At 43.7% G+C, this 23,354-nt stretch overlaps 1 protein-coding gene across 4 annotated transcripts in view; it reads right to left on the minus strand.

Annotated features, from left to right (window-relative positions):
* Positions 1-23,354, minus strand: part of LOC143297531 (repulsive guidance molecule A-like) — a 128,805-nt gene that overhangs the window by 71 nt on the left and 105,380 nt on the right. For all 4 annotated transcript variants that reach the window (XM_076609939.1, XM_076609940.1, XM_076609941.1 and 1 more), the window contains one exon: positions 1-6,269. This exon is cut by the window's left edge and continues 71 nt beyond it. In XM_076609939.1, coding sequence (XP_076466054.1) covers positions 5,535-6,269 — 735 coding nt within the window. In that variant the 3' untranslated portion in view covers positions 1-5,534. The remainder of the gene's footprint in view (positions 6,270-23,354) is intronic.

Raw genomic sequence — 23,354 nt, forward strand, 5'->3', positions numbered from 1 at the left:
ATTCCCTCAGATTTCAAATCAGCTCACATACTTGAACGCATCCTGTACGCTTTCACACACACACACATACACACACACACTTATACATACACACACACACAATCACGCATGCATGTGCAAAAACACATATGCACACACTGCCCATTATGCACTCACTCATTTACATGGTCATGCAGAAACATAATCACATCCGCACAAGAGCGCATTCACATAACTTCTTAAGTCACTGTCTTTTGAAGAAATTCGTAGTACTGAATTCTCTCTCCCTCACACACACACACACACACACACACACACACACACACACAAAACATCACCACTGGTAATCCACCCATTTCCGACCCGATCCCATTTCCCCCAACACACAGACACATGTACACACACACATATTGTTCAAACATGGTAAAAGGAAACAGGATGCACATGTTAGTCAAAAGCATGCTACATTCTCCCTTTGTGGCGGTCGGTGAGGTAGAGGGGGTTATTTGTTAGGGGGGAAGCCCCTCAGAATTATTAGCGTACACCCCTTTGTGATCATCCTGATTCTGTTTTGCCAGCTACGCCGCTACATTCTGATCAACTGTGTATATATATATATATGATAGTCAGTCGTGTCCGACTATGACCATCAGAACAGCAGAGGAGGCAACTGCTGTTCCGACTATTTGGGCTAGAATTTGATTATAGTGGAAAGTGTCTTGCCCAAGTTACATCCCCACTCTCTCGGCCAAGAGGGTTTCAGGACAGTCGGCGTTGGGATGGTCCCCAAAGGCCAACTAACCCACAAGGCTGCAGCACTAAGAGCCAGTGCAATTTTGCCTCCTAGTTTGAGAGTCACAGTCCTTCACAAAAGACTAAGCTGTAAATGGTTTCCCATTGACTGGAGAAACCATTGATAATACAGCTCTCACTTTGCCGTTGGCCCAAATGTAAACTTATGTCAATCTGTGATATAAGCCGAGTGTTGGGATCAACTGTACTCCATAGTAATGATACTAATAAAACACACATGCACAGTCAATAGCAGCATTACCTTCTGGGACACTGTCCCATCTTTTCTTTCCTGTTCTGCATTCCCTCCCCCTACCCCTCCACCTAGGAAACAACAACAAACTTTCCACCCATAGTGGAGTGAAAGTTCTCAGTCTCGTGAAGATTCCTACACTTCTCACACATAAATCACAGCTGAGATGGTTTGAAGTTCACAAACACGCCGTTAACCAGTGACACAATCATCAGCTTATGTTGTTGCATCGGAATCTGTTTCATTCAAAGATGGCTGAAGTACTTGAACGTTTTCGCCATGACCGCATGAGGTATCAGAACAAAGAATACTATACTGTCCAAAGATCTAAGAATGCACTTTATCCATCCAAATAAAAACTGGCCTGTAGAATAATCATTAACCTTGTTGTTGTTTACTTTTTTCTTTTTCCTTTCTACCTTTCAAAAGTTTTGTTATTTGTCCAGTGGCAAGAAAAATACTACTCACTAGTTATGTAGCTGAAGAGATGCTAAAAAAAAAAAACCAAATAAAAAAACCCAAAAAAACCTGAAGTCTTAACTAAGTGATTTCAACAACATCTGCAACAAAATCAAATGGGTAACATCAACAGTTAACACACACATCCAAACAAAACATATGCCCGTGAAAATCATAACATTCATTTTTCATTTTGATTAAACTGACGGTGGCTTTTTTTTTTCTTTTCTTAAAACAGACATAAAGAACATAAGTACGCAGAATTGAAACCCGTTAATAAATTACAATATTGCTGTGGAACTCAATCACACTCCTGGCAAAAAAGCACACACACACATTTCGTCTTCAGAAGTTCAGTCAAATGTCCTTTGCCAACAACCGCAAAATAAGTCACCATGGTTTTCATTGTTTCAGAGTAAAATTGAAAAGAATGGTTACATTCCAAAACCATTCTAAGAAGACATCATTAATTTTTGCTTTCAGTTCACAGAACTGTTATTTTAACAGCTTTAAATATATGTTGCTCCATGCCAGAGGTTAACATGAGGAGGGTACTCACAATGAAAGATCCACCAGTTTTGAGATGATGCGACTGCTAATGTCAGCAATGTGAGATTTGTCACTAATGCGCTCAAGTTCACTTTTAAAGTATTGTTCATGTACTGCTACCAGTGGGAAATGCAACAAAACATCGATGTTAATTTTGCTTAAATTATATGATCACCACTTTCATGTTTGTAATTGTATTACCATCATTATTTACTATAGGTGGTAGTTGTGGTGGCGATGGTGGTGGTGGTGATAGCAGTGGTAGAGTAGCAGTAGCAGTAGTTGTGTGTTTGTTTTTCAGGTCCAAGGTAGTTGTGGATGGGTTTTTTTTGTTTTTTGTTTTTTTGGGGGGTGAGGGGGGGTATGTTTTTTTTCTTTACTTTTGTTTTCTTTCTTCAAGCACTTGCCTGCATCGTGTCTGTTTCCTCTTCGCACTGATCCAGTTTCACCCTGAGAAACTTTGAACACTCACAAGAGACCCGCTGCCCTCAAGGGGAGATGACGCATGCGGTGGGCAGATAACCCCCTCACAGGGTTCACCACCTCGGCACCTTTGGCCTAAGCCACTTTTCCACCCGTATCCCAAACCAGCGGGTGCACACTTTGTCAGGTTGGCAGTTAAGAGGTTGAACGTACAGTAAACGTTCCAATCCTCCATCTGGGCGGACTTTTTTTCTCCCCCCTTTCTGTTTTTTTTTTTTTCCCTTCCTCTCTTTTTCCTCCTTTCAGGTTTCGCATTGCCAGTTGTTGTGTAACTTAAAACAACTCGACTTTTGGCAACATGTTATTTAGGTCCTTCACGTCTATTAACCCCTAACTTTCCTGGACAGACAACGGCAATTTCACTGCAGCCGTTTCCGACCGTGACTTCTAAGTTTCTAAGCTGCCCTCTCATGCTCTGCCGACAGCCATGACATCATCAAAACGTGCGGGCCAATGGGTTGGAGCAGATGTTCCAGTTCACAGACATGGTGGCAACAGCCGTGACACGCCTCGCCAAGGTCGGCTGACAAACAATACATCTAGGCGGAAAAAGCACTTTAAAAGCGCTTTTCAAATTAAAACAATAACTTTAAAACTCGATACTGGTGAAGGCAATACTCAGTGCAGAGTGCAGGAGGACACAGACGATTCTGATAACAGGCAATGCAGTAAAAAGTTAACAGCTGAATGCAATTGAGGAATCATTTCAAACGAGGATTTCCCCTGTTCAAACGGGCCCGTTAACACTTGTTGTGGTTTACTCTTCATGCCCATTCCCAACGAATTTTCCACATTCGTCTTCTCATCGCATCAGATTATGAATTTTGATTATGTAACCGAACAACTGCTCTGAAGGGTAGTTTGTGAACATTTTAACATTCGTTCTAATTGTAACATCAACATAAGCTGACTTAAAAGAAAATTACTGGTGGACCCGTATGGGTGCAGCGGTGGCACTTAAGAATAACAGTTTTGGCAGTGGTAGTTGTCTGCAGTAGCTGTAGAGTAGTAGTACACATGACAGTAATGGTATTTATCAGTTAAGTAGCAGTAGCAAAAACAGCAGCATGTCAAAATCACTCCTCTCGCATTCAACGTTCTGCATACTAACATTACTAGTGCGCACATAATGTACAAACAGTGTGACAGTGGTTACAGAGAGAGAGAGCTCAGTGAAGAGGCCGCGGACTGCTTGTGTCAGCCGCTTCCTTGAGGTATTTGCGAGGAGATTAGTCAATGGTCGTAAATCATTATGAACATTCTTCTTTGCTGACTATGAGTTTATGACAATGGTTTTGGTTTTTGATTTTTTAAAATTTTATCTGTCAACCCTGCCTTCAATTTTTAAACACGAAAACCCTCAATCCCATAAGCCCTCCCTTTTCATATTAAATATTGAAACTTTTAATTCCACATGACCATTCTTAAACAATGGATTTTGCAAACATTTTCATGTAATGAATCAACATTAAAATATAATTTAACAAGCCTTCAAATCAGATTCCACTGCTTTGGCTGATTAAACATCTAATTTAAAACAATTATTCCAATTCAATTATTTCCAAGTTTTCTCCTCTTTCTGTGGGAAAAGACCCGTTAAATAAAGTTTAAAAAGCCCAAATAAAAGCTTTTCTTTTCTTTTAAATATCTGTACAATTGACTGTCAACTAAAAAAAAAAAAATCAACCAGTTACCTAATCAACATTTAAAAACTCACCAGCTTTGACATTACAGGAAAGTACATACATGCATGCAAATGTTCACGACTGCCATTTTTCTTGACCTGTTTTTTTCTTCTTTTTTTTTCTTCTTCTTCTTCTTTTTAACCTTTAAATAAGCAGCAAACAGAAAAGCTTGCCTCTTAATGACGTTTGATGACAACATATCCATGAAGATTACATCCATCTGTACATTCACCCAGTCATCCTACAAAGATGCAAAACGATCAGTAAAACAAGTCACCATGTCTTTACACACACAAATTAACAGGTTTTTGGTTTGACTCACATATTGCTGATGCTATTGTTTTTGTTTCAAATGTTTCCCTGTAGTTTTTCTTTCCTGCAGGGCGGGAATAAAAAAATTAAAAAAAAAAAAAAAGCAAGGAAATGAAATTCACACAAACACACGCACACACCTTTAAAGTAACAGGACAAGATTTCCGAATGTCACAGGGATGGGACACCTACTACAGTTAAAAGTCAACAAGGTCTGTGGTTGAACGGAACGATCCAAACTTGCACGTGTCAGTTGTGTGCAGTAGTCCGTGCACGGGTATGCATTACATATATTCCACGCACAAAAAAAACAAAACAAAACAAAACAAAACAAAACAAAAATCAAACAATCGCCTTTCGAAGGCAAAGTTGTTGAGTGAGAAAGGAGTCAGGTATCACTGTGCAAGAAACTGGGTTGTTCTGCTTGTCTGGTGTCTGCAGCAGAGCTCAGCTCGTTGACGTTGAATTCAGTGTTTTGCGGAAGTGCCATGGGGCGGGGGCGGGGGCGTGGGGGTGGGGGTGGGGGAAACGCTGTCAGTCGGCCGTTTTTCTTACTTTTTTTTTTAAAGGTGAGAGACACAGTAAAAGACAATCTAAAACATGTGGAGTGCGATCATGTCGCACAGCCCGGAGAGTTCTCCATATCACTGTAGTGCCCAGGCTGGCAATTCAACGTTTTGCTCCTGGCCACAAACTTGGTTTTGGATTTGCGAACCAAGACCTCTCGTTTCTCCCTGATCTCTGTTGTTGTTGTTTTTCTGACACCAATTGCAATGGATTAGAACGCTAAAAGTCACGACGCTTTGAAGGGGTCTTGGAGTGAATTTTTTTTTTTTAGATGCTTCAAACACAATTCTGCTTCAGCACCCAGCCACCATCACCGTGATCACGTGACAAGCACGTGCCTCTTGTCGTTCTGCTAAAGCTGTCACCCCCAAGCATAAAACGGAGCGAATGCCTTGACAAGGTCCACCCCACCCCTACACCTTTTTGTTAACAAACCCGACGTCCAGCACCGACCCTCATCTGACCTGCAGCGCAACAGGCGACGGTCGTAACGTCAACACCGCGGACACAGCACACACCAGACACCACCACCACCACCTCCACCACGTGCACCCTGTCCTCAGCCCGGAGGCCGCCGCGGAGGAGAACATGTCATCGTAGGGCTCCAGAGTACTCCTGCTGGACTGCACGGCCTTCTCGGGGTCCAGCCGGATCACGTCCTTCAGGGCGCTCAGCGCCGCCAGCGTGAAGTTGCGGTCCCCGGTGGCCATCAGGTCGAAGACGCACGAGTCGAAGTAGAAGTCCACGAGCCCGGACTGGCGACACACCTGCTCGGCCTCGTGGCGCGAGATGGTCAGCTGACCCGAGGGGTCGGAGCTCTGGAGCTGCACGATGCGGTCCCGGCGGTGGGCAAGGTACTGCTTGTAGTCGATCTGCTCTGAAGGAGGGCAGCCCTTGGAGCACAGCTCGGGCTCGTGGTGCTGGCCGCTGCTGTTGACCAGCTCCGCGGGCATGTGGATGGCGAAGGTGAAGTAGCGGCCGATCTGGCGCACGATGATGGTGGTGGCGATGTAGAGCACGTGGATCTCCACGTGCCGGTTGGCCTCCACCTCCTTCACCAGCACGCTGCCGTACGGCCCGTAGGACGTGTTGCCGTCCTCGAAGGCTCCGGGCAAGGAGTCGGTCTGGGCCTGGTAGGTGTGGTAGTGGGGGGAGCCACACTCCGCGTGGCTCTTCACGATCACAGTCAGCTGAAAACACACAGCGAACCAACAACAGTCAACACACCCACAGCAACCAACAACAGTCAACACATCCACAGCAACCAACGACAGTCAACACATCCACAGCAACCAGCGACAGCAACCAACGACAGTCAACACATCCACAGCAACCAACGACAGTCAACACATACACAGCAACCAACGACAGTCAACACATACACAGCAACCAACGACAGTCAACACATACACAGCAACCAACGACAGCAACCAACGACAGTCAACACATCCACAGCAACCAACGACAGTCAACACATCCACAGCAACCAACGACAGTCAACACATCCACAGCAACCAACGACAGCAACCAACGACAGCAACCAACGACAGTCAACACATCCACAGCAACCAGCGACAGCAACCAACGACAGTCAACACATCCACAGCAACCAACGACAGTCAACACATCCACAGCAACCAGCGACAGCAACCAACGACAGTCAACACATACACAGCAACCAACGACAGTCAACACATCCACAGCAACCAACAACAGTCAACACATACACAGCAACCAACGACAGTCAACACATCCACAGCAACCAACGACAGTCAACACATCCACAGCAACCAACAACAGTCAACACATACACAGCAACCAACAACAGTCAACACATCCACAGCAACCAACAACAGTCAACACATCCACAGCAACCAACAACAGTCAACACATACACAGCAACCAACGACAGTCAACACATCAGGGTGGAGATGGGGGGTGGGGGATGAGGGTTAAGCCGTGGCCGTGGTTAATGGCGTATACGATATACATCTTTGTAATTTGCAGCCAGTCGATCACAAACGTCATATGAGGGCTGAAAAATATGTGAATACTTTTTCCTGTAGAATGTGGAAAAAAAGAAGAAGAAAAAAAAAAAAAAAAAACACGAAAGATTCACAACCGTGTTGGTCATCCGAGGCCTGATATTATCACATTTAAAACTACTGTTGTTAAAAAAAAAATCACACAGAAAGCCACACACATACAAAACGGGCAAGCAGACGTGTACATACAAAGACATTTACAGAAAAAAAAAAAAAGATGGGGAAATGAGTGGCGCCAGAGCGAGAAGAAAAACAAATCAAGCAGAACGTTGAAACTAAACAGACCAACAGAAACCCAAACCCACGCAACATCATTTCCAGTCAGTTTAAATGCAACACACGCTTGCACTGACAATAAATCGGCTTCCCTCAAGAATTTAAAGATTGCCTCAAGGCGAACACCCTCCGAAACAGATTCTTTATTGTAACGGCGATAAATATCTGCGTCTGCCGTGATTCAAATACCAGCCAGACAGCACTTAGGGAGGAGTTTCAGTTTCGGTTTCAGTAGCTCAAGGAGGCGTCACTGCGTTCGGACAAATCCATATACGCTACACCACATCTGCCAAGCAGATGCCTGACCAGCAGCGTAACCCAACGCGCTTAGTCAGGCCTTGAGAGAGAGAGAGAGAGAGAGAGAGAGAAGAAGAAGAAGAAGAAGAAAGGTGAATAAATAATAGATAAGCTTACATAAATAAATAAATAATAATTATCATATAAAAAAGATAGTAGTAATAATAATAATAATAATAAATAAATAAATAAATAAGACAACAATGATGATAAATAAGCAAATAAATGTAAAACATGAAGAGGGAGGAGAGGCTGAATACTGCTGGGGATACCTACAGCGTTTCCACGTCCTCAGAAAGCACGAACAGCAACACACTGGGGCAAGTCACGTAGAAGCTCCCGAGATAATGAAACCAGCATCACGTCGAGAGCCAAATAACTTACCAACAATGTTTACACTTCACAATGTTTACACTTCAACCGTGAAAAACCCCATTCAATTCTAAATCATAACATCTGAACGACTTTGCGGGGCATCTTCCCATAAAACCCTGCTCACAGAAATTCGTGCAAGGTCACCACTAAAACGTTTTTTTTGGGGGGGCTGTTTTGTTTTGTTTTGTTTTTCCTGCGTGTGTATGTATGTGTGTGTGTGTGTGTGTGTGTCTGTGTGTGTGCGCGCGCGCGAAAGAAAGAAAGAAAGAAAGAAAAAGGAGGGGGGCGGGGGGGGGGGGGGGGGGGGGGGCGGGGGGAGAGACAGACAGACAGATAGACGGAAAGCAAGCAAGCAAGCAAGCACTTTAAAACATAATATTTTAACGACCCAGAAAAAACAGAAACCCCTTCTCTCTTTGCTGCGGACTCAATTTTCTTTGCCGTGTGAAATAATTACAACCCAGCATTTTCAGTTCGGGGAGAGGGAAGGGGAGCAGAGGGGGGCGGGGGGTGGGGGGTGGGGGGGGGACCGAAGATGAAATAAACAGACCCTTCTTTTCACAGTCCTTTTCATTCAATTAACATCAATAAAAAAAAAAATAATAAATAAAAAAATGATGGGGCGATTTAACCGGTAACTGAAAGTTAATTAAATCAAACCTATCTACATCCGAACTTCGCCGTGTTGAAATACCACCATTATCACTCACAGTCAATTCCAGAAAGACCGTAATCAAAGAAATGGTGGGGTTATGAGGAATGGGTAATCAAAGATCAGACAGTTCATTCAAAACTATGTGACGTGATGAAAGAACCTCCCGACTTTATGAGAATTTGTGTGTGCGTGTGTGTGTGTGTGTGTGTGTGTGATAAGCCTTGAATCATGTGTCAATTGGTGAATTTGTCAAACTGCTGAACAGTCGCTTCATTTGCAAGGGTGCTCAAGGCATGCTTATGTGTGTGTGTGTTCATACCCGTGTGAGCGCGCCCGCGAGCGTGCGTTGTGAAAAAAGAAAGAAACTGACCGAGACAGAGAGAGAGGGTGAGAGAAGGGGGAGGGGTGAGTGTGGAGAAAAGAAAGAGACAGAGAGAGAGAGAGAGAGGGGGGGTGAGTGTGGAGAAAAGAAAGAGAGAGAGAGAGAGAAGGGGGGGGAGGTGAGTGTGGAGAAAAGAGACTGACAGAGACACAGAGAGAGAGGGGTGGGGTGAGTGTGGAGAAAAGAAAGAGACCGACAGAGACAGAGAGAGAGAGTGGGGTGAGTGTGGAGAAAAGAGACTGACAGAGACAGAGAGAGAGAGAGGGGGTGAATGTGGAGAAAAGAGACTGACAGAGACAGAGAGAGAGAGTGGGGTGAGTGTGGAGAAAAGAGACTGACAGAGACAGAGAGAGAGAGTGGGGTGAGTGTGGAGAAAAGAGACTGACAGAGACAGAGAGAGAGAGTGGGGTGAGTGTGGAGAAAAGAGACTGACAGAGACACAGAGAGAGAGTGGGGTGAGTGTGGAGAAAAGAAAGAGACTGACAGAGAGAGAGAGAGAGGGGTGGGGTGTGAGTGTGAAGAAAAGAAAGAGACTGACAAGAGACACAGAGAGAGAGAGAGAGAGAGAGGCCCCCACAAAAAGGAAGCGGGTTGTCTATGTTTTCGCACCAAACTGGCATTCCGCAACACACACAGCCACACAACTCTCTGACAGGAAATACATAAAAGTGGCAGGGCTTGGGTGTGGGTGGGTGGGTGGGTGGGGAAGGGAGGGAGGAGGGAGGGAGGGAGGAAGGGGGAGCCGGGGTGGCGAGGAAGGGGGTGGGTTGGGGTAAAAATCACAGCAGCAGCAGCAGCAGCAGCAGCAACAAACTACTTCAAGTGCTGTGGGGAAACACAAGCCAGTCCATGCAGTGCCTCTCATCTCTCCCCCACCCCCACACCCCCACCATCTTTCCACCCTACCTCTACCCACCTCCCCAACCCTCAAATAGAAAAAGAAAAAAAGAAAAAAAAGAGAGAGAGAGAGAGAGAGAGAGAGAGAGAGAGAGAGAGAGAGAGAGAGAGAGAGAGAGAGAGAAATTACACAAGCACAAGCCAACTGAAGATATTATCGCCAGTTTTTTCGCCTCCTGAACGCAAACCCTTTTCGAATGTAACTGAGCTCTGGCTGGCTGGAGCGGGGGAATAGGAGGGAAGGAGGTGTGTGTGTGTGGGGGGGGGGGGCGGTGAGTGTGCTGGGACGGCTGATGTGGAGAGAGAGAGAGAGAGAGGGGAGGGGTTGGTGGGAGGAGGGGTGGAGGGTGGAAAGAGGGAGGGAGAGTGAGTAGGGCACGAGGTGATGAAGTTACCGTGGTTATGTAGGCTGGGAGTGGGTGGGGGAGGAGGGGGAGGAGGAGGAGGAGGAGGAGGAGGGTGGGGTAGAACTGGAGCACCTTATTATTACTTCTTTTTTTTTCTTTCCTTTTTTTTTTCTCCCTTAGTTTCTGCGTCCTCGGCCATCTGTGCAGTAGGTTTATTGCAGTGCTGTTTTGTGTGTGTGTGTGTGTGTGTGTGTGTGTGTGTGTGTGTATGTGTGTGTGTGTGTGTGTGTGTGTGTGTGTGTGTGTGTGTGTGTTGTTTTATTGTTGTTGTTTTTTACTCTCTTTTCCTTTCTTTTTTTGTTTCTTGCATTTAAATTACACCATCGTCGAAGAAATGAAAAGGGTCTTCAGCTATCCATAACTGAAAATGGCAACGTTTACAATGAAGAATCCGTAACTGAAATCATTAACTTCAGTAAAGGAGAAGTAGAATAACAAGAATAAGGAGAGAGAGAGAGAGAGAGAGAGAGAGAGAGAGAGAGAGAGAGAGAGAGAGAGAGAGAGAGAGAGAGAAACATTTGAGAGAGAGAAAGCGAGACAGAGACAGACAGACAGGGAGAGAGACAGAGAGAGAATAATAAATATTCGGTAACTGAAATCATTAACACAAAAAAAATACAAGGTAAAAATATTCGCTGCACCCTGGGTGGTGGAAACAATATTCATTATTTAACATGTGCAGCTAAAAATATCCAGCGAAGAAAAAAAGCTCGATTCTCATCATCAACGATCAATAACTGACAAATCTGTGTATGATGTTCTTTTCTCTGGTCTGATCACCACTTTGAACCTGTCTTAATTACTGCTGAACTTCCAGAAAACGGTCGCTCTATCATTTTAGAATTTCATCCATTACAGGAAGAAACAACTGTCTAATAAAAACGTATACGTGGACTGTCGTTTAAAAGTGAAACTGCTACCCTTGTCGGTATCGATTCAATGTTTACTCTCATAAAACTAATGTCAATAATAACAAAACCCCTTTCTGGGCATTTTCAAGCCTTTTAGCAGGGATAGTACATTTCTGAATCCTTCAACACGTAAAAAAATAAAATAAATAAATGTAGCCGTGTTATGAACCCGAGTGGTGTTATTATATTGAACGCGGGACGGTACAAAAGAATTAGCTGATGATTTACTGTATTAAAGGATAGAAAAGAATCCCCACACAGGCCCAAGGACATACAGACGGCCAGTCACAAAAGGGTTTTTCTGTTGTTTTATTTACTCGTACAATAGTTATAAGAAGATGAGAAGATAAAGAGAAAATGAGAAAACAGTGCAAGGGACACGTAGCGAGATGCTGGCCTCTGGGACAACGCACAACACACACTGCCTGCGACACAGCAAGAGACAGAGAGAGAGAGAGAGAGAGAGAGAGCAGGCTCCAGCCAGTGACTGGCCAGGTGGAAAAGTGACCAGTGATCACCCACTCCGTCTACTTGTGCAAGTTAAGCGAACTGCACAGACGCTAGCGAGGCCCGTTTAGCGAATCGGTTCAAATCCCCCTAAATTTGATTATCATTGCGTTTGTTTCAAGGTGTTCAGTGACAGATTTTTAAAACGATTCCTGAACCGATTTACGTCGGATAGGTCGCAAAAGAAAGAGCTCAACACGTACTTTCTAATGAGTATAAAACGGAGTGTTAATTATTTACGATGAATTCATAATCTTAATTAAAGCCACATGACTGATCAGTTTTAGCGAGCTCATCACGGAAAATTACAAACTGCGTTAAATCAGTGTAACCTACACAAATGGAATAGATTTAAAGTTAGAATTGCGACGATTCTATCAGTATATAATACCTGCAGTTTACTGATCCGACAAAAAGAGATATTAATTAAATACGCTGCGTCAGAAACACAGATTAGAGCTCACCCAATGGCGTACAGCGACACTGGTTGTGGAGTGGTTGTCGTTAAACGTTCAACGAGAAGGACAAAATGACGTAAGCTTAGTGTCAGTTGATATCTTTAGACTGATGAACGATTGAACTGAAATCAAGCATGCTTCTAACTGATTAGAGTGTGTGTGTAAGCACAACAAATATGATATTGCAGCGAACGATACAGAGACTTGATTTTTTTTTTTTTTTTTTTTTTTTAGATGTTTAGAGGATAGGTTTAGAATGGGCTTTGCATTCAAACCGGGAATGGCGTCACACATTATGAGTGAGTCACTGAAGACTGGCGTGTAGTTGCGAAAAAGGCGTCTGCTACAGCTTGTGCTGTGAGTTGAACGACAGTCAGTAACCAGTTGTACTGAGCACTTGGCTACATAAATAAATAAATATTTTAATGATTTCAAAAAATCGGACCCACATTTGATCTTGTAACTTAAAAAAAAAACAACTGACTTATAGTCCCTTACTAAGTATTGCGCACATTTCTAAATGCAACAACTTGAGAACAAGGGGCAGATAAACTTTCAAATTTTCATTCTGCCACTGAAACTTTTAAAATTCTGTTCTGCCACTGCAGTGATGGCATTCAGCAGCATCCTGACTCAGCAGCAGCGCAAACCAGTGAGCCACCACGGACGTCCCTGGAAGCGAGCAGTGGAGGCAGGCTCGGCAGACCACGAGGTGCCGGCGAGTCTACCATCGATAATGACGCCGTCTTCTTCTGCCTGTTAACCTTTAACGCCAATTTCTTGTCACACACACGCTCTGGCTTCTTCTCTCCCCCCCCCCCCCCCCCCCCCCCCCCTTTTTTTCTTCTTCTTTTCTTAACCCCTCCTCCCCTTCCCCCCCCCCCCCCCCCCCCTTTCAAATTTTCTTCTGCTTTCTCTTTCTTTTTATTACTTTTTCCTTTCATTTTTTAATGCGTGTGTTGACCTGACGTCAACGATTACGCCCCCTAGATGGCTGGGGCACAGACGGGGTTAGCTAGGAGGCGTTGCTGTGCCGGCAAATCAAGATGGAGATCTGTTGGAGTCCGTGTCCGTGTCAAACTGTCGACACCTCTCTTTTGACGGCGCGTGAGGTGCCTCCGTGTGTGTGTGTGTATGCATGTAAGGAGATAGATGTGTGTGTGTGTGTGTGTGTGTGTGTGTGTGTGTGTGTGTGTGTGTGTGTGTGTGTGCGCGCGCGCGCGCCGGTGCATGTGCGCGCGCGCGCGTGTGTGTGTATGTGTGCGTCTGTGTGTGTGTGTGTACGCATGTGCGTCATACAGACAGGGAGGGTGGGTGGGTGGGGAACAAAAAGTGCTTTGAACAACCAATTCCCGAAACGGGCAATAAAACCGAGTTGAAACAACCAATTCCATGGACAGGGGGTGTGGGGGATTGTTATATCATTAATACAGGCCTACAAAATACTGCAGGGTAATCAACAAAATGCACATTACTTTTATTAGCTAATGAAACAGAAATTCTAAAAATGTTTCCCCCCCGAGAACTGGCAACCTCCGTGTCCGCCCGATGGAAGAGGAGGAAAACCGGACTGGCAACGAGGGAGCAATACCACTCAAAGGCCATGGGAGGAGGAGGAGGCAGCAAACACAAGCAGGCGAACATCCACGGTGGGAGTTCAAATTAACCTCTTCATATGCAAAACGGCATGGGATGAAATAACAATCGTTATTGCCCATATTGGAACAAAAATCCATCATTGCTACCTTCATTTTTTTTGGTTTTTGTTTTGTTTTGGAGGCCGTGAGCAGTGGCGGTCGAATATCAGCCAACAAACATTCGTTGTTTGTTTCAATATTCTGGACGCAGGACCTAACACGACAGTCTAAAAGCATGGCAGCATTGCCACTGGAATCTATAAAACAATAATTGCCTTGCGTTACTGACTTTCGTATTTACATTTTCCTTGAATTTTTTTTTAGTATGTCAATTCTCTGCTGCTTTTTGTTTTGTTTTTGACGCCACTTTTTCTTACACGTCACCTTTACTTTTGACGTCATCAGTTTGTAGTTTGACCTTCACGATCCACCAGACACCGAAATGTTATGTTCTGGAACTGTTAGTGTTAACATTTTTGTCTTTCTCCAGACTTGATAACCTTTTTTTTTTCTCCATTGAAAATACGAACAGACCATTGGCATTTTGGTTTTTTTCGTTGTAGGCATTGTCACATTCCTGTTGACTGTATCTCTCTTCCCCCCCCCCCCCCCCCAGTCGTATTTGGTATTTATCACCTCTAACGACTAATCCAAAACGTGGACCAATTTTTCTTCATTCCTTCCTCTCTGGTAACATCTTTCTCGGGACTATATATATATATATATATATATATATATATATATATATATATATATATATATATATATATCTAATTTTTTAAAAAATTTAATTCCCCAACAGAAAGCCTGAACATCAATACCAGTTTCTGTTTTGTTTTGATTTCTACTTTCTAATCAGAAGGATAAGAACATTACCCATACAGAAAACCTCGAAATTACCAAACCTTGTATGTATGTGTGTGTGTGTGTGTGTGTGTGTGTGTGTGTGTTTCATGAGAAAAGTACTCAAGCAAGGAAAGCAAAGCAAATGGAGTGTCGGTTAAGAGGTGGAGGGAGGGGTGGAAGGAGTGTAGGAGGGGGAGAGAGATGGGGGGGAGCACACATAAGACCCCGATCCAGTTTTCTTCTTCTTCTTCTTCTTCTTGTTCAGCAAAAGATGACTACGGGCCACGACGCTATCTCCTAAGCCCTATCACGCCTGATAAGACGGTCCCCAGCTCAAACACGCACATTGGCATAACACGGGATCCCGACAGTTCACACTCGCGAACTGATCAGAGAACGCCGCGGTTGGGCAGACGGAAGGCTGACACGCGCGTATGGTTCCTCCCGTTCCCGTTTGTTGGTTGTTGTTTTTTTGGTTTTTTATTTATTTATTATTTTTTTTATTCCCTCCCGTTGTTCTTCGTTTTGTTGTCGTTAGTTACGTTTTTTGTTCTCTCTCTCTCTCTCTCTCTTTTATATCTCAGTTTGACTGAATACAACTTCGTATGAGTGGTATTTAGTCAGAATGTGACAGAAAAGAGAGAGAGAAAAAATCGAATGAACGAGCAGTCACGAAAATTTCCTGTGTGAGGGATTAATAAATCGATACTGTCTCGTCTTGAGTTGTATTGTAGTGCAATGTACTGTAATGTACTACAGTGTATTGTACTGTACTGTATTGTATTGTGTTGAATAACTTGCACATATACATGAACTGCGTGGATTGGTGAACAGCTCTTTTTAACCTTGTTTTAAATGATTTTTTATTTTGACTTCTCATTGAATGATTTTAATAACTAGTTGACCGGTTGGTTGTCAAGCCCTAAAACAAATCCTTTGCTTATGTGGCTGGGCAAAAAAGCAACACGATTTGAACTGATCTGAATCCCGCCAGACGCTTCAAGCTTCAGGGTTCACTGAAAGAGAGAGAACATGGGAGATAACGAAGACGAGAGAAAACACACAGTACACCCCCCTCCTGTTGTCCTTGCGGTTTGTGTCCGTAGTTTCATTGAAGTTTTTCACTTGGTTTCAACATTTTTAATATCAAGAAACAAGGTGCAATACAGCGTTCAATTAAGAAGACTTGAGCAACAACAAGCATGAGCTTATATCGTGCTCGTTCGTATGTAACAAGCAATACACAAACGCAATGGCGAAAATACACACATTATTTGACGATGAAAAGAAGGTTAAGTGCAAGACAAAACTAAACAAGAAAAACAACAACTAAAACACACACAAAAAACCTCCACCAAATTACTATTACCGCAACTACCACTGACAACAACAACAATGAAAATATTAATGATAATACTAATATAGTAGCAACAATAATAACACACTGGAAAGTGAACATCACCTAAGGAGTAATGTAATGGGGGAGAGAGAGAGAGAGAGAGAGAGATTACAGAGTGAAACCGGGGCCATTCGTCAAAATAACTGTTCACGAAAACTGCAGAGAATATTTCATTGTGAATCTTCTCTGCAGTTACAGTGAACAGTTGACTTGTGTGTCGCTAGTGTGTCCTGGTAGCCATGGTGGTAGTTGATAAACTGCAAAGAACGTTGTTTCTTATTGGGTAGGGATAAAATAAGCCATGCTCATGCTCTGTTCCCCCTCCCCCACCACCTTATCCACCATTCTAAATTTTCTTCTTCTTTTTTTTCTCTCCCCTTCGTGTTTTTCTTCTATCAGGCCGATTACTCTGGTGATAATAAATTTAATCTCATGTTAATATTGATATTAGCATTATTTTACTATATTGTGTACTGTTTGTTTATTTGTTTTATTTCATTATTTCATTACTTACTGTTTATGAATACAACTGATATAATATGGTTCATCAGCCGTCATGGTAAAATTGAAATGCAACGTTGTGAGCACAGTATAAGCTTTAAGCTTGTTGATGCTCTTTTGTCATTCATTGCATTGTAATCATGTGTATTGTTGAATAATTAAAGATTATTTAAACCAAATAAGCCATGCTTGATGCCATTCCCATGCTATATGTGCTTATGCTGTCTCTTTGAATAAGAATTGTTTAAAAGCAAAGAACATAGCGGCCTGGTCTGTTTCGTCAATTGGCTCGGAATGGGAATTACACAATCAGCTACAATTTAAGTTACTTTGTAAAAACTTTTTAATTCCCTGTGATGACTGCAGATAATTTTCCGATCAACACACACGCACACCTGCTAATGCCTTACTCCTATTTGTGTAATGTGTGTGTACACACACACACACACACACATATATATATATATATATATATATATACATATACATACATATAATATACGCATACAGAAGTTCAAATGCGCACACTGAGAAGATCCTGAACACCATGTCAGCATTAGGTGGTGGATAATGAAAGCAAAAAACATACCACGAATGCACACACCCCGAAAACGGGAGTATGGCTGCCTACATAACGAGATAAAACGATCAAAAAGCCTACTGATATATATTTTTTTCGAGGGAACGAAGAAGTAAAGCCCACGAAGGCAGAAAAAGGCAGCCAACCGATGGAGGAAAACGATGATGGTTTCTCTGACTCCGTCGGTATGTCAGTGGGGTGCTATCCTTGTGTTTCTACCGGCCGATACTTTCCCACCTCCCAGACACAACGCAGCAACCCAAACATCTCTGTCTGTCTCCCGTGTGTGTGTGTGTGTGTGTGTGCTCGTACTTATGCGCGCGCGCTCGCAAGCATGCATGATCACGTGCTTTCAAACCTACGCACGTGTGCGAACGAACTAGTGTATTGACCGATTCACATAGGCTCGCATGTGCAAACAAGCTCGTGTGCGCGTGTATGATCGTGTTAAGACATGACATTGCAATCACGAACGTATACGAATATATTCGCTCCCAAGCATCATACACAAATGTGCACGTGCCTTCAAACAAACGTTCACGCTTGCGAACGGTTACATGTCTCCTGAGACAAGACCAAGAATGATACGAGAAGTGTTCTGAAGCAAAATGAAATGAAATAAAATAAATTATGACATCGACGGGCGCAATAGCCGAATGGTTAAAGCGTTGGACTTTCAGTCTGAGGGTTCCGGGTTCGAATCTCGGTAACGGCGCCTGGTGGGTAAAGGGTGGAGATTTTTACGATCTCCCAGGTCAACATATGTGCAGACCTGCTAGTGCCTAAACCCCCTTCGTGTGTATACGCAAGCAGAAGATCAAATACGCATGTTAAAGATCCTGTAATCCATGTCAGCGTTCGGTGGGTTATAGAAACAAGAACATACCCAGCATGCACACCCTCGAAAACGGAGTATGGCTGCCTACATGGCGGGGTAAAAACGGTCATACACGTAAAAACCCACTCGTGCACATACGAGTGAACGTGGGAGTTGCAGCCCACGAACACAGAAGAAGAAGAAGAAAAAATATGACATCATCATCACCATCATGATAAAAAGAAGAAGAACGGTAATAATATACGAAGAGTAGCACAAGCAGCAGTAGCAAGAGAAGATACACAACAAATTTTTTTTTAAAATAATATAACATCACACCGTCAAAACGGGGATGGAACGGGTGTAGCGTGTAATGCAGGACACTGAAAGAAAACCCCGGGGATAGCGGTGATGGTGATGGAACGAGTGAGGAGGGGGGGGGGGGGGGGGGGGGGGGAGGAGGAGAGAGCAGAGGGTGAGGGAGGGGGCAATAAGGGTGGGGTGGGTGGGGGGGGGGGGGAGGTTACAAGGGGGTTGAGGTATTATAAGGGTGTAGGTTTTCACGGGGAGGGACTCTTATTGTGGGGTGGCGTGCGGGCCGGTCGTTTGTGCGGCGGGGGTCTTTTTTAAGGTCTTTAGCGTGCACCCCGAGTGAGAGGGGCGTCGGAAGGCAGGGGTGTGGGTTACGTCCCCCTAGTCTGAGTGGCGACGCTCCTGGATTAGGATTAACCATGTAGAGCTTGTGGGCCGTTTTGGCCGGGGGGGGGGGGGACAAGTGCCTAGTGTCATAAGGGGTGTGCAAAAAGTTGATGGGACTGTCGAAAGTCGAAAGTCGAAATATTTTAATTGTCAGACCACAGATCCATAACAATGGAGTTCACAAGGACAAACAGAATTAATACAGGGAAATGAATAGTAGGACAACCATTGAACTACATGGGCATCGATAACGATTCTAGAGCATTTGCTCGTAATGAAAACGCTTTGAATACAAACTTGCATATACTAACACTCAATCTCTCGCTCGCACAAGATAACAACATGGACATCTTAGATGCACTTGGATGTTTGTGAAATTTAGCAGGAATGGGACTGTGTGTGGGTGTAGGTGTGTGTGGGGGTGGGGTGGGGGGGGGGGAGATGTATTGTAGTGGGATGGAGTGGGGTGGTGGTGGGGACCACTTACATGCATACAAACCCTACATAAAAAAAAAAAGAGAGAGCAAAAAACAGGCTCCCCCCCCCCCCCTTTGTTTTGTTTTTATGTTTATGATTATTATCATATTATTTATTCATTCATTTAGATTTTGTTTAATCACTTGCTTACTTCATTTACTTGTGTGTTTATTTATCATTCAGGCTCATGAATGAATCGTCCTCTGCTACATGGTTGAAAATCGAGATTTCGGCCGGAACGATCTTTCCGGGATTTCTCTCTCTCTCTCTCTCTTATTAATTAAAATCATTATTATTTTACTTGTGTGTGTGTGTGCGCGCGCGCGCAAGTGGGCCCCCTACTCCCTGTTTGCCTCGCGTCCCTTTTTCCACTACCTTTGTATCGTGGGTCACACAGCATGGGTACGTCTGAACGTTGATTGTCTTGTTTTATACAGTCTTGTAGTTACAGTCAGCGTTTCTTCTCACCACTTTTGTTTTTCTTTTCTTTTTTTTTAAATTTTTATAACCATGTGAAAACTGGAATTGCTGTGACAGCGCTGAGCACCCCGAGTCCTGACAGCAGAACAGTATCATCACTATTACATCCTTTTTTTCTTCTCTTTTTCTTTATGCCCCCCCCCCCCCCCACCCCCCCCCCTTTTTTTTTTCCTTTTTCCTTTTTTCTTCCCCAAGTTCTCGTGTCCGCTCGATTACTGTACACCGTCTTCGTTTGTTTATGCTGGTAAAGTCAGTTCTATTTAGGATTGTTCGTTTATTTATTCATAGTCTGTTCATCTGAGATGATGATATTAGACTGAAAATAAAGGATATTATTATTATTATTATTTGGATTATTATCATTGCTATCATAATGATGATTGTTAGTATTAATTAGAAATCGACATTTCTGTACATTCGAATGAAAAGGGGGGTGTTTGAGGTGGGGGGGGGGGATTGGGGGGGGGGGGGCAAGGGGGAGGGGACTAAGAAAGGAAGAGAGAGAGAGAGAGAGAGAGAGAGAGAGAGAGAGAGAGAGACGCACCTCTTACTCGGGTTGCACCTATTCTAAAACTTTTTTTTTTCTTCCGCGTGTTTTGCAATGAAGGCATATGAGAAATGACGTGTGATGTTGCGTGCAGTCGACCCGATCAAGAAATACACACAATACGACGCAAAATGACCCATGACATGAACCCGAACCGACAACTGTCGTCTCAAGTCGCCTTTTTTTTTCTTTTCTTTTTTTGTTGTTGTTGTTGTTTTGTGGGTCCAAAAAACGGTAAGAGCAATATGGAAGCAAGTTAGTTCAGTTAACTCTCTCCATACGAACGGCGAAAAGAGACGACGTTAACAGCGCTTCAGCCCAATTACCATCATCAAAATATTGCAAGCGGAAGGCTCTTATACTGAAGAGGTGAATGTTGACAAAGAATACCACAATTCTGACGATTGACAATTCTAAAGGTTGGGTCATTCAGACACCCACTGGACATCCGAGGGGTCTGTGTAGAGGAGAAGAGAGGACTGGCCGTACTGAGTGAGTTAACTGAATTCGCATCAAAGCTGAAGAAAATAACGTTCAAAATAAGAGTCAAAATTCCACTGGAACTGGGTTTCAACATCTACTGATGGTAAAGTCTTTTCATACATGCACACACACACAAAAAATTGCTGGTAAAATAGGTCCCTGCCTGAGTTTAGGACACTAAAGTAAGACTTAACCATGAAAGAAAGTCCATTTCGTATGCTCTTGTGTTTATAATAATCACTAGCGCATGCTAGCATGCACGTGCTGACGGGTCAATGTCAATAAATCACTTGATTTTCCCCTCTTCCCTACCCAGCCATATTAAAACACGCTCACGTAATAAACCCTGTGTGTGTGTGTGTGTGTGTGTGTGTGTGTGTGTGTGTGTGTGTGTGAGTCGAAGAGAGATTCAAGATTCAAGATGATTTATTCATATAGGCCAAGGCCCCTAATGAAGGGGTATATGAACAGACAACAATGAAAAACAAAGAAAAACAAAACATTTCACATAATACAACATTCATAGAAAACTCGATATAACATAAGTTCAAATGAAAACTAGCCTAGCAACAAAACAGTGTTTTCATGACGTGATAGTTTCTCGGACTTTGAAAGCTTTATCTAATTACAAAGCAAGGTTTCTAACAATTTCACAGGATGTTGAGGACATTAACAAGTTCAATTTAAACATATTTGGTTGTCTATAATATTTAGGCTTAATAAATGATTCTCGAATATTCCTCAAAGCTGGACAACAAAGGACAAAGTGCATTTCATTTTCTGTCGAATCTTTGCATAATGTGTCGAAGAGAGAGAGAGACAGAGACAGACAGACAGGCAGACAGACAGACAGACAGACAGACAGGGGGTTGGTACAGGTCATGACCAACAGTTTACAGAAGGCGAGCTCCCTGATCCACGAAGGATCAAGTGGAACACGATATGAAGACGATCAACCTGAAGAATTTCTCTCTTCTAGCCATCGCAGTCTTTTAGACTGGGGAGTGATTGTGTGTGTGTGTGTGTGTGTGTGTGTGTGTGTCCATGCGTAACACACACACACACACACACACACACACACACACATATATATATATATATATATATATATATATATATATATCTCTGATTGTATACATGCTTGAGCACGCATCAAGCGAGAGCTCGTACATGAGCATACTTGTACAACAGTCATTTTCACACACACACACACACACACACACATATATATATATATATATATATATGTTCGAACGCATACATTTGTGTTCATCAAACCATACGAGTGATTCCCCTCCCCATCCATACTTTCTCGGTCACCGGCTTATTACGAAACCAGGCCTACAACCCTCTCTCCTCCAGTTTGTTCTAACGTCCTGTACTGTACCAGGCACCAAAAAAAAAAAAAAAAAAACAAGCAAGCCCCGAGCAACCAGGGCCCCGGACCTATCAGGTCCAATCAGCCAGCGTTACGTGATGAACCAATCAGCGCTGAGGGGGGGGAAAGATTACAGGGAGGGGGGGGGGGAACAATGGAGGTAACGCACCTGACAGGTGTGACTGGGGTGGGGGACCACACAGGTGTTCTCTGGTCAACGTGTATCGTGACGGTGTGCAGTGGGGCTGTCCGTTGTGAGCGTCTGCTTGATTCATTTTGGACAGGCTGTGTTTTATTTTCTGTCTGTTTTAATAGTGTTTGATTTTTTGGACTTCGCCAGTTTACTTTGGTTTGTCATATTTAGATATATGTCTGTGTGTGTGTGTGAGGGGGGTGGGGGGTGGGGGGGTAGTAGGGGGAGGAGGTGTCTGCGCATGCTTTGTAGACAGGTGCGTATATATATATATATATGTGTGTGTGTGTGTGTGTGTGTGTGTGTGTGTCATTTGTAATGCATTTATGTAGGTTGAAGAAAATCCTTATGTGCGTACCGTTATAAACAGAGAGACAGACAGAAGGAGACATAGACACAGAGGCAGGCAGAGACAGAGAAAAAGGCAAAGAGAGAGAGAGAGAGAGAGAGAGAGTGATAGAGAGACAGAGACGTGACCGCTTCCGCACCCTTTCGCAGTAAGATGAATGAGCTGCAGTGGTTAAGACATGGCGACAACTCTGTGTGTGTGTGTGTGTGTGTGTGTGTGTGTGTGTGTGTGAACGTGTGTGCGCACCTACGCGCATGCATGTATGTGTGTGTGTGTGAGTGCGTGTGAGTATATGTGTGCGAGCGCGGTCGCGCCAGGAAAACACGACCGTAAATCAAGCTATAAATAGTTAAAGATGCAGGCACTCGCCTGCTTGTGAAAGACGGCAACAACAATAACAACATACACACACACACACACACACACACAAATCCCCTCATCCCCACTCCTCTCAGCCACACACACACACACACAAACACACACACATTCCTAACATCACAAGGGTGGAGCCGTAAGCTGGCCAGGTGTTCCGTGTCACCAGGTGCCAGGGGGAGGAAGACAGAGGAAAAGAACAAGGTCGGGGATGGTATCACAGTCACACACACACACACACACACACACACACACAGGGGGACACTATCTAATCAAGTCTGTCACCTGACCCCCACAAAGGATCACA

Source organism: Babylonia areolata, chromosome 22 (genome assembly GCF_041734735.1).
Source record: "Babylonia areolata isolate BAREFJ2019XMU chromosome 22, ASM4173473v1, whole genome shotgun sequence".
Lineage (NCBI taxonomy): Eukaryota > Metazoa > Mollusca > Gastropoda > Neogastropoda > Buccinidae > Babylonia > Babylonia areolata.